General features: G+C 39.6%; 1 protein-coding gene across 2 annotated transcripts in view; it reads right to left on the reverse strand.

Moving 5' to 3' along the window:
- tmtc3 (transmembrane O-mannosyltransferase targeting cadherins 3) overlaps window positions 1-12,850 on the reverse strand; it is a 241,361-nt gene that overhangs the window by 25,320 nt on the left and 203,191 nt on the right. For both annotated transcript variants that reach the window (XM_084334576.1, XM_084334577.1), the window contains exon 12: window positions 10,731-10,900. In XM_084334576.1, the coding sequence (XP_084190702.1) occupies window positions 10,731-10,900 (170 nt within the window). The remainder of the gene's footprint in view (window positions 1-10,730; window positions 10,901-12,850) is intronic.

Raw genomic sequence — 12,850 nt, forward strand, 5'->3', positions numbered from 1 at the left:
ATTATTTATGTCTGTTTAACAGTGTTGTATTAATATTCAGGGATGATGTGGTTTGTATATGGGTGAATCAAAAGGCAAAGAGAAATTTTATAAAAAAAAAAAAAAAAGGACGAAGGATAAGGGAAGAAAGAAGTTCAAGGAGGGTCTCTGGACCCATATCACACATGTATGCCTTAGTCAGTATTTAATATTTTTGAGTAGGTATTATATTTTTATACCTGTTTAAGGGAGGTACACAATCAGTCTTTGTATTAAGTACCTGGAAAACAACTGTAGTGGAACCAGACAACTAACCATGCTACCCATGTAACCATTTATGTGCACTGCATTCTTTCTTATTGTGTTGTTAGTTTCATTTTTCTGTAAGTGTTGTTTGTCTATAAGTGTTAATAAAAATTTAAGTAAAAAAAAAAAAAAAAACTGCATATTTAAATGGGATCACCACTTGATTTAAAGAATGCACACATGAATTTGATCCAAGGGGATCAATAAAGGAATATCTTATCTTATCTTACATGCAATGTATCATGCACTGTATTTGGTAACATCAATTACATCAAAAAGTACATTTGGTAACTTTAGGGGAGTGCAAACTCTGCCCTCTTTTCTTGATCCCCCAATCACTAGTTGCTTTCCTTGTGATTGGAGTTGATGACTAATCGGTCATTACGGTTCTACTCTTAGATACAAAGCAACATCTACAGTATATGACACAAACTCACCCATTCAACTTATTACGCCCGGAGCCCTATTTTCTGAAAATCCGGCTAAAATACATAAGTAAATGGAATTTTGCTCCACTTCTACCAGGCCCATTTGCATATTCTTGGTATCTAGGGACATCTATGAACCTCAGTGAATGTATTCCCAGTGTCAGAAATATTGTGTCTATTACTAGGCTTGCTTAAATTGTGATGAAACAAAGGAGAATATGAATTATGATTTTTCTTTGCATATTTGACAGTGAATAACACCATGCTAAAAATGACCAGACATGGAAAAACTGATCTCGTTCAGTACCTTCTTGAGATCATGTGTACAAAAATTCTAAGGAAATGAATAAAGGGAAGATGATTAAACAGATTTTGTAGATACAGTACTGGTATTCTCCCATCCGGACCAATGCAATTTGAAATATTATTATAGAATATAGAATAGCAGGCTTATAAATGACCTTATTATAGCCAATTTGCACATTTATGGATTGTGCCAAATCGTATATTTCAAATGCCAGAGTTCAATTTGGATTTAGTATCACCAGGCGTGCATACGAACAGATAATGAAATCTACTGTATGTACAGTCGCTTTTTTTTTTTTTTGCCAGGGTGGCACCATTTTGAAACTAATTTAAAATCTAAAGAGAAACTAACTGCGCTTCAATATATACCAATAACGTTACATTTTGTGGTTTATTATTATAATAAGACATATTAAAAAAATTCATACAGAAGTAATTTGCTTGAAACCCCATAGAGGCCTTTGGGAAGTGTCGTTCGGAAAAATTCCAACGCTCATCGAAAGCTGTCGGTGTCCTCTTCAAAATGGCCACAAAAAACTACAATTCCCAATGTAATTATTTTCCAAAATGGTCAACTTTCGCGAACTAAACACCAAAACGAAAACGAAAATCTATCTAATAACACTTTAACCTATTGGTAAACTAACGTATTGATGATAATATACATTATAACTGCTGTTGTGACATGGTTATGATGTTTATACTTGAATACGTTTGAAAAATAAAACGATATTTTGTCAAACAGTCTGGTGAGATTGATTTATGACGTGATGTCATTTGCAGTCAGCCGATGGACTGCATGGTGGAAGAGGTTAACTTACGGTCAGCCACTCTGCCCCTAGTGGCGACACACAGGAAATGCGCTTTGCATTGCAAACAAGTGTCCTTGTTTTTCTTTTGAGTCATACTGGAAAATGACAAGCACAACTCTGGCATGTCATACATAAATATGCTTTGGTCTTTTAATAAGAAATAGAATTAAAAAGGCACCTCTCAATGACTACATTCATCTGCGTTAACTCATTGACCGCCACACTGGGAACGGGATATGACTAGTATGTGCTGCCACGCATTAAAACCAATGGAGTCGCTAACCTTGTTTGCACGGCTATAACTATATATTATAGCTATGGATGCAATACTATGGCCCATTTGACATCGAGTATCTATAGTTCAAGATGTGAAAAAGGAATAATTCTTCCATCCATACATTCCCGTTTTATACCGTGGTGAATATAAGTATGGTTTTAGAGCGGTTTAGGGTAATTCCTGGGAGGCTAGTAATAGGCCGTGACGCATATTATACTTAATCCATTGGCATTTCGTCCCTATACACGCTACAATAAAAAATTCAAATGCATATGATCGGTATACTATGTTCCATCATAAATGCATGAAGGGGGGGGGGGGGCGGCTGGGTGGCGCAGCGGAGATTGCGCTCATCACCAAGGCAAGAGACTCCGGTCTTGAATCCGGGTGTCAGCATTGCCTCCGGCTTGGGCCGGCCGTCATACTGGCTCAATTGGCAGAGTCAGCAGGTGGAAGTCGATGGGTGGTAATCTGGACGTTGTGGACAGCGACTCCTACAGGTCGGTTGGGGGATGCCTGCACAGCAGAGACAGGAAATGGCAAGGGTAGTGTGAGCCTCCCACACGTTACACCTCGCCAATGAGAGTCCGCGCTGGCAGGTGAAAAGATGTGACAGGCTGCCTCCTCATGTACCGGAGGGGACACGTGATGCAAGGCTTCTATCCTCCCTATAACCGACCAGTGGGGGGCGTATGCGAGCAACGTTCAAGACAGGGGAGGGGAGAATTGGAAACACGAAATTGGGATGGGAGAAAAATAGAAAATAAGGAGAAAAAGTGGATCAAAAGAAAAGAAAGGGGGGGGGGGGTCGTTTCTGATTAATTGATTGTCAATAACAGCATTTGTTAGTACAACAGCATACGCTGATCAGGGTGATGACTATGAAAACAAGGCACAATCAAGCTGAAATTGACGTTAAATTGCTCTTACCTGTGGCCGGTGAGATTCCAAAAAGAATATTCCAATTATTTGATTGCCATCTGGTAGATCGTATGTCCATTTGGGCCACGACATAACCCACCACAGCATAATGAATCGGGGGTCCCGAAAACTATTCAATGCGATCGGGTAAAGACCTTGGTCCAGGTTACTAGAAAAGTCCGCCCGGAGGAATTTCATCGACACACAGCCCCATACACAGAGTCTCAAAGGGAGTGCAACATCGGCCGCATACCACCAGGCGGTGGTATTGGACTTTTGCAATCTCAGACTCATTCCCTATGGTTACACAGGCTCCCTCGATGGATAACGATTGGAAATAGCAAATAAAAAAAATAACGATCAAATAACGTATATATATGTGGTTGGCGTTCAACGATTGGCGGACAAACACGTATTAAATCGTTGTTGGCAGGGAATGAGTTAAGACAACAATATGGAAAACAGATCATATATGAATTACAGATTGGTCGATCAAATCAACTGATTAGGATGACAGAAATCCTATGACTATTAATTAATTAAATAGTTTTGTTGAGACAGCCCTAATGAACACGAACAACCCTGTCTCAAAGTAAAGCAACCAGAGAGCAAAGGCTGCTTTGTTGTCTCATTATTGTTTGTGAAATGGGAGCCGTTTGATTGTTGACAGTGAATTGGAGATTGAATTTGTGGACTTCTAAACCGCAACCAGATGAGCTTCAAACGCGTCCTAACTATTCCCAAGGAAGTTTAGCTCCAAATCCCGCCCACCCCCCCCCCCCCCCCCCCCCCCATTGTTTTCATTGGCTTACATGTGTTGGCCTCACAGCGCCAACTGCAGATGGGTTTTTGTGCTTTAACCGGTTGCCAAGCCCTGGCTGACCATGGAGCACGTTGCCCTGGTTGCTACATAATTCCTAGGCCTACGACAGTACGAAACAGGAGACCAGTCGTTAAAAATATGAGAACATTCCCACATCTTTGATGAATGACAATATTTCAATAGGCTAACAATAGGGACTTTCATGCCTCATTTCTGTATTTGTGCCCGTTTACAAGGAACGTATAAAGTGTACATACTCCTTGCTGTTTTAGAGGCTGTCAGTGGGCAGAGTGAGTAGCACTGATGATGAGAGCCAATTAACCTTTGTGCTTTTATTAGTATGCACTCTGCTACTAAGGAATCTACCTTGCCTATATTACTACATACTATGCTAATATGTCTATACTACTATGCACTCAAGACTGTAGCACCCATGTTTGACACCGTTTGACCCTTAGCTGCCACAGTTGTTGTACCCTTCCTGCTGACCTGTTGTACAGAACTTGTAAGTCGCTTTGGATAAAAGCGTCAGCTAAATGACAAAATGTAAATGTAAATGAGAGCGAACATGAAAATTGCTGAGACAATGAAGTAGCTGGTTAGCGATTTTTTACATTCTGTCTGATTATTATTCACCGATTTCCAATGGTGGAAGACTAGCGACAAGGCTGGCTAGCATAATGTTGGCTTCTAGCCAACAGCTTGACACTGATGAACAGTCGAGAGAGCGGTTAGCCGGCGTGGAGACTCACAGGAGAATTACAACGCGATATCAGAGGCCATGGCAGTCCGTCATGCTAAGGGGTGGGGTTTTTGGTAACTCGTTTCGGAATAGTGGGGACAGCTATCAATTCTGTATCAGAAAATGGACCCATATCCTCACATTCTCTATGTAGCTGTACATAAATGTGACATCACTGGAGAGCATGCTGTCATGTTATTGGTTATGAGAGAAAGCAAGCAGAAAGTAAACACCGTACTTTTCGCACTATAAGCCGCACCTGACTATAAGCCGCAGCAGCTAAATTGAATGATGTGTACATATATAAGCCGCACTGGACTATAAGCCGCAGGTGTTTTAATGTTTAATTGCCATATGTAAGGGTTCGTGCACAGAGGGGATTGTCGGGAAAGAGATGGCTGTTTGAAGAAGCTCCCATTTATTAACATTTCAACAAACAAGTTGCATATTTACATAACAAGTGTTACTATTTAGTGCAATAGTATACAGTATACTGTGCTGTGTAAACTGTACTGTACAGTATCACATAGCGTTTCAGACACAAACGTTCAAACCTAAACGGTGTGCACTGCGCTCCCAGCACACGTACCGGCATTGATCTACAGCTGGTTAAAAAAAAAAGATATCCACTTACTATTCTAATTAATCTGTATCACAACAGAGTCAAGGATCTGGTCGGGGCATATAGCATTATGTCGGGAACAATCAAATGAAATAAAGAAATTTGAATTTAAAAATAGAAAAATAAGTTTAGCATATTAAATAGTTTTAGAAGCCTATAGCCTATTTTAACTCTCGCTCATTGGACAACTGGCTGCGAGGACTGCGAGGAGGAGGAGAAGCTCCCATTTATTAACATTTCAACAAACAAGTTGCATATTTGTATAACAAGTGTTACCATTTAGTGCAATAGTATACAGAACATGTACTGTGCTGTGTAAACTGTACTGTACAGTATCACATAGCGTTTCAGACACACAAACTTTCAAGCCTACCGGCATTGATCTACAGCTGGTAAAAAAAAAAAAAAAAGATAGCCACCTACTATTCTAATTAATCTGTATCACAACGGAGTCAAGGATCTGGTCGGGGCATATAGCATTATGTCGGGAACAATCTAATTAAATAAAGAAATTTGAATTTTAAAATTAAAAAATAAGTTTAGCATATTAAATAGTTTTAGAAGCCTATAGCCTATTTGAACTCTGCTCATTGGACGACTGACTGCGAGGAGGAGGAGGAGGAATTGCAACCAGTTTACAGTTTAGTTGACGAGGCAATATCAATGCCCAATTAAATGTGTTTTTTATAAAGTGCCTGTAACACGACAGTAAGCCTAAAGTTGCAGTAACATGGCTGCTTAAAATATACGGTAATCAGCCTACCAGAAAAGTCATTACCGGTAATCCTCGTCTTCATCTTTTAGGCTAAGGTGCAGTACACGGCTGCTGTAACCAGAAAAGTCAAGTCATTAATCCTCATCTTCTTCTTCTTCTTCCTGCGTACTAAAACCACCAAAGTCATCATCTTCAGTGTCAGAAACGAACAGGCTCAGGGTGGCTTCGTCACCCACTCTCCTCTCTCCTGCGTTGTCGCCAAAACCAACAAACTCCTCTTCGTCACTGTCAGAATCGAACAGCCTCTGAAGGGCCTCAGCTGTGGCGGCGTCCTCCTCTTCATCACGCAGCAGTCCAGCCTTTCGGAACCCGTTCGTGATCGTGGATGTTTTGACACTCCTCCACGCTGTCAGGATCCACTCGCAAACTTGAGGGAACGTTGCTCTTCGCATGCGCCCCGTGTTGGTGAATGACTTATCGCCGCTAGTCATCCACGCCTCCCACTGAACGCGTAGTGCCACTTTGAACGCACGATTGACACTGATGTCGAGTGGCTGCAGATGCTTCGTGGTGCCCCCAGGAATCACAGCTGGAATTGAGTTTGTGCTCTTGATGGCTGCTTTCACAGACTCTGTGATATGGGCCCTCATGCTGTCCAAAACGAGCAAAGCTTTTTTTTGGCGAAAGAATCCTCCAGGGCGCTTGACGTAGCACTCATTCAGCCACTCCTTCATTACGCTTTCCATCATCCACCCTTTCTTGTTGACTTTAAAGGAGATGCCGTTTGGGATCTTTTCTTTTGGCATTGTAATCAGTTTAAAAATCACCATTGGCGGAAGCTTTAATCCAGAGGCTGTGCAGCCAAGAACACAAGTGAAATATGTTCTCTCGTGGCCAGTGGTTCTCAATGTGATGGACGATTCACCTCTCTTGTTAACAGTCCTAGTGAGAGGCAGGTCAAACGTCAAAGGCACTTCATCCATATTTATGATCTGGTCCGGTCCGATGGAATATTCCTCTATCTTTCTTTGTGTGAATTCGCAGAAGTTTGTTATTTTTTCCTGGTAGTCGGGAGGGAGTTGCTGACACACAGTCGTCCGCACCCTGATGGACAGTCCCTTTCGTCTCATAAATCTGAAACACCAAGATGGTCCACTTCTAAAATTTTCATTTCGGTGGCGACTGTTTTGGCCTTCAGTCGGATCTGCACAATGGAGACACCTCGGCCGCCTGCTCTCTGTGTGTTCACCCAATCTTCAACAAAGTCTTCAAGTTCGGGCCATCTGCTTTTATTACCTCTGAGCGCTTTTTTTTTAAACTTTTTGCATTGAGACAGTTCTTCCCGCTGGCGTCCCCAACGTCTCACCATTGACTCATTGATACCAAGGGTACGTGCAGCAGCGCAATTTCCTTCTTTTACTGCCAGATTGACTGCCTTTAACTTAAAAGCTGCATCATATGCATATCTACGTTTGTTTTCCATAATGAGGGGTTGTGCATGAAAACTGCACAAACTGTCTTGCTCTCGTTCTGTCTCTCGGTTCCAACTTTTCCTTGTGCGCTACCTGCACTCTTCCGGTCTCCAGCTTTTGCTTTCGTTTTTAGGATAGATTTAGGAGGTCCCCCAGTGGCCGTTAGCTGTAAAAATCCATCTTCCAAAAGAAAGTTGTTGTTGGCTTGACTGCATATGATGTGGGTCAATCTAGCCAGATTATTTCTTATTCCGATTGTCGCGCTGCACGCTGCCGGTACACCAACGAGTCACAATGAGAAGCAATGAAAAACAAGTCTCCCTTGCACCACCCCCCCACACACACAACATTAAGGGATAGTGCAATTATCTTTTACACCCCCCTGTTTATATTAATGTTATATGCCTTACTCCTGTTTTTAAATTTAATACTGTGTTTTTATATTTTTACTAGCACCTAGGGCTGCATTTAAAATTTCGTTGTAACAACTGTAACAATGACAATAAAGATCTATATTCTATAACACAGAGAACAGGCTTCCAATCGCCGCTGCAGTCAAGCCAAGGCACACGAAGGGTTAAGTCACACTTTTAACCCTTTGTGTGCCTTGACGGCAGAGCGTGCAGCATATAGGGGCGAGATGACAAGGCGAAAACAGTACTAAACTGTAGTTGATTAAATTACTTTCTGATGACATTAGGTTGCAATAAATACACTCTAACGAAATTCGTTCACTCATAAAATTTGTGACATTCTAAATGTGATTTAATATTGTTTAATGACAAAACGGCCCGACTCGCGTTTTATGTGCAGTGCAACGCGTAATAACACTGGCGTTTGTCACAAGATAAGTTGCTATAACTTATAACGTTATGATAAGTGTAAAGACATAATAATCAAAAAACAAATAAAAGGGGGACAAAAATAAATAAAAAGTGACATGGGTTCATCCATTGTTTATTTACATTTCAATTTCTTTTCTTGTTTCCTTTTCATTCTTCTATGACAGGGGTGGCCAACCAGTCAGAGACTAAGAGCCACAAAAAAATGACTGTGGTACCACAAAGAGCCACACCATATACCAGCGTTTCTCAACCTTTTTTTTCAGTCACGGCACCCTTCATGTGTTTATAGGTCTCACCCTCTGGCCTCTGAAGTTGCTAATGTCTTTTTTATTTGGGCCTCACAGGGTTAAAAGTAACCTGTGAGACCCACGGTTGCAAAATTACAAAATCACTTTTAGCCATTTAAAAAAATAATGTTTATTTAAAAAATGTTAAAGGGGAACTATTTTACTATTTCTTTCACTATTTGGGCACTTTTACACAATTCCTGTGAGTCTATGGAACACCTAGGTTTTTTTCAAAAAAAATGCATTGTTTTGTATTTCTAATCAAGTACTAAAAACCGCATTTTTCTACCTCAAGATCTTAAGCCGTTTTGAGGCTGGGCTCCAACCACTGTGTGGCCTGGTGCCAACTGCCACATCAACTGCCACATTATTATGCAGCTGAGAAATCTCTGACATCACAGATATGCACATTTTCAGATTACTCAGTTCAGTGAGGGTGAATATTGTGAGAGGAGAATTGGAAGAATTCGCCAATATGAGAATTAGAGACATATATCCTATTAATATAAGTCCACATAGCTAAGAAACAATGGTAAACACTGAAAAAAGCCATTTATAAGATAGTTCCCCTTTAAGCACATGTATAGTCAATTGGTCCTGTTGTTCAGCCTCACAATGCTATTTGATAGTAAATGTGTTTATATGTCCCACCCTCTGGCCTCTGAAGTTGCTAATTTCTTTTTAATTTGGGCCTCACAGGGTTAACCTCTTAAGCCCGAGATATACAGTAAAAGTGTATATTTTCAGCATTATGTTTGTTTACCAATTATTTTAACTGTTATTAGTGAAATATAAGATTATAGAAATCTCAGGGCATTGAGTCGGAAACCGGCGCATATTGACAGGAGGAAGTGGCACAGCCAAAAGTGAGTGTAGTCTTTTGAAGGAAGAGACTCAGGGCTTTCAAATTTCGAAAAACTACCCTACCCAGCTCACACCAGCCCCTGTCAATCATCTGACTTCTGGATTTACTTTTTAATTTCTCTTATTTTTTGGGATTATCTCCCACAAACCTGAACGTTATTGCCATAAAACAGAACGCAGTTAGTTTCTCTACCTTTCTGTGAACGTCTTGCAAAAAACGGTGTTGCAATATGATGAAGAATGGTGGAGAAATTTACATTATAAAAAAGATGGCAGAATTCAGTACTGTATCTACAAAACCTTCTGTTTAATCATCTTCCCTTTATTCATTTGCTTAGATTTTTCAGGTCTGGTCAATTTTAGCATGGTGTTATTTACAGTCAAAGATAATTTTTTTTTTAAATAGAATTGATATTCTCCTTTGGTTCATTACAATTTACTCAAGCCTAGTAACAGACACACTATTTCTGACACTGATCCATATATGTCCCTAGATTCAGATACCAAGAACATGCAAATGGACCATTTAAAAGAAAATTGTAAATGTTTATTCTACGTCCTTATGGAATGAGTGACATAAAAAAAAAAAGTAAAAAAAAAAAAAAAAAAAAAAAATGTATGGATGGAAGAGCCGCACATTGACGGGCAAAGAGCCGCATGCGGCTCGCGAGCCGCGGGTTGGCCACCCCTGTTCTATGATGTCGTTTCCTTTCTTCCTTTCAGCGACTTCGGGTCATGAATTATTTAATTTAAATTATTATTATTAACATTTCGCTATTCTTGTGTTTCAACACCTCGCTAAGTGCACACGCACAGACCACACCCAGCTTCTGTTTGTAGTCTTCCCACCAGCATTGGGACACAATACTGTCAGACAAATAACAAGAATTAACTCATTTACAAGTTGTATTAAGTTTAGCAAATAAGGGGACAGATAAATAACATTTCAATGCAGTAAAAAAAGCAATATTTCGATTTTTACATTTTCGGGTTTTGTCCACATATAAGCCGCACCGTTATATAAGCCGCATGGTCGAAAAATGGGGAAAAAAGCCTCGGCTTATAGTCCGAAAAGTACGGTATTTACTAGACATAGACTGAATTGTCGTCCAAATAGGAATTACAGATGCCAAAGGTTCAATTCCCCTTTTTTTGTTGGACACACTTAAAAGGGATAGTTCGGGGGATAGTTTTTGAACATTAAGTTGTATGAAATACTTGCCAGTAGTGAAGTGGATGCAAAGCTATTAGCTTACTCAGAGTCCTGTGGTCAGCGCAAACCGGGAAACTAATGGCAGAAACGGTGTCACAAAACCAAAAACCAATCTTACCTGCTAATGTAGGCTTGCTTGAAGTCGGGTCTCATGCTGATCGCTTGTCGGTAGAGTTGATCCGCCTCCTCTAGCCGTGAGTCATTTGTCCGGATCAGGTTAGCCAGGTTTATGTACACGTTCAGATGATTGGGGGCCACGCGTGTGGCATACTTCTTCCCAGGAATGATCTGATTGATGGGAGATGGTAGATAGAGAAGTCGTAAGTCTTGCAACTTGTTGTGACACATTTTGAAGAGATAAGACGCCAAAACTAAGGATGCACCGATCCGATATTGGTATCGGCCGCTGTTATCGGTAAAAAATATATATATATATATCGGAAAAAATTAAATAAACAATGTATAATAAATAAAATAAGAAATAACCATTCAGTACATTTATATCTATGTGTTAATTTGTTACATTTAGTTTCACTAAGTTGGGAAGGTAATGTTTTAAGTCAAGCCTGATGTTGCCTTGTACAAAATAATGATCCCAGTCTCTTCCACACAGTGACAGTGAGGCATACAGTTTATTAATTGAATGAATGAAGTTTATTTTCTGTCTTTGTTTACAACAAATCAAAAACACACTTGTGATCCTTTACAATTCTTAAAATCTAAATATATATATATATATAAAAAAAAAAAAAAAAAACACGGATTAAATATATATATTTTTTAACTTTTTTGGAAAAAGAATTTGGACAATGGGTATCGGATCGGTATCGGTATTGGCCGATACCCAAACCCAGGTATCGGGACTGAAAAAGTCGGATCGGTGCATCCCTAGCCAAAACCACGTTCTTTGCTGAAAACGAATGGCTCTGGTCTAGTAAAAAGATCATCCAGGTCATCAACGTTTTGACGTTTATGATAAAATACTATTATCGTTGATGAAACAGTGTGATCTGGACTAAAGGTGTACTGCAGCACGATGTAGGCGTTACCCTGCTTTAGTATGCTAACAAGCCACCCTTTTTCTGACAAACATGGTATCTTTCAAAACTATGGAAACCCAACAGCTGTTGGATTACATTTTTTATCCCATTATAGATCACAGGTTAGTTATCTAACCCTGAAACATTTGAAGTCGACTTATGTACAAAACAGCAGATGGGAAAGAAAATGGCCAAACATTGAGCCAGAGAGTTTTCTCTTTTGCTAATCTGATTCAGTATACGACTATCATTTCCAAGTATGGTTTGGAAATGAGAATGAATGAATTATGTGTATTTGATGATTAAAAATAACACTACACTGCAGTCATTACCCACATTTACATACATTTATGTAACACAATAGCCCCAAGGGGCTTCCATTGGTGCTCTACTATACACTTAACATAAAAGCAAGACAGCAAGCGAAGACATACATATAACTATATAATTAGCAGGCGGTAGGGTAGTAATGCCAACATGCTCATGCTTCCTTCGTTATAAAAAGTTCTAATTCAATTGACTTTACTACTTTAACCATTTCTTTAAGGCCATGTGTGGGCAGATTATTCCACTGTACTGCTGCATTGTAAAGAAATGTGGTTCTGCCCATTAGGGTATTGCATTGAAAAGGTATGAGGTCTGTAGAGCTACCTCTTGTAAAATAGCTATGAGTGTCTCTAAGTACAGTAGAGAAAGCTTTAACAATTGTGCATGTGAGCTTAATATAAATGGTTATTTGTTTTTCAGTTATTTTTAGTTGTATGAGTAACTAGAAGGGATATGAGGACTGTGTATGTGTAACTATAGGAGGGATTATATATTTTGATAAGCTGCTACTGGTAATCAGAAGAATAAACATATAGACATATAGAAGTAATAAACAGTAAAAACTAAAACAATCATTACATCAGTGTTCCATTTTATTTTCAACTTGTTAATCTTCACAAACACTGACGAAATGTTTTGCAGTATGTTAAAAGACATGCAATGGATCAACTTTATACAAAAAGCAATACATGCTTTAGATTTTTTCAGTTATTTTTACTTGTATGAGTAACTAGAAGGGATATGAGGACTGTGTGTATGTGTAAGGAGGGATATGAGGACTGTGTGTATGTGTAACTAGGAGGGATATGAGGACTGTGTGTATGTGTAACTATAGGAGGGATATGAGGCCTGTGTACAGTATGTATAACCT

Source organism: Notolepis coatsorum, assembly GCF_963971535.1.
Source record: "Notolepis coatsorum genome assembly, chromosome: 18".
In the NCBI taxonomy this organism is placed as follows: Eukaryota; Metazoa; Chordata; class Actinopteri; order Aulopiformes; family Paralepididae; genus Notolepis; species Notolepis coatsorum.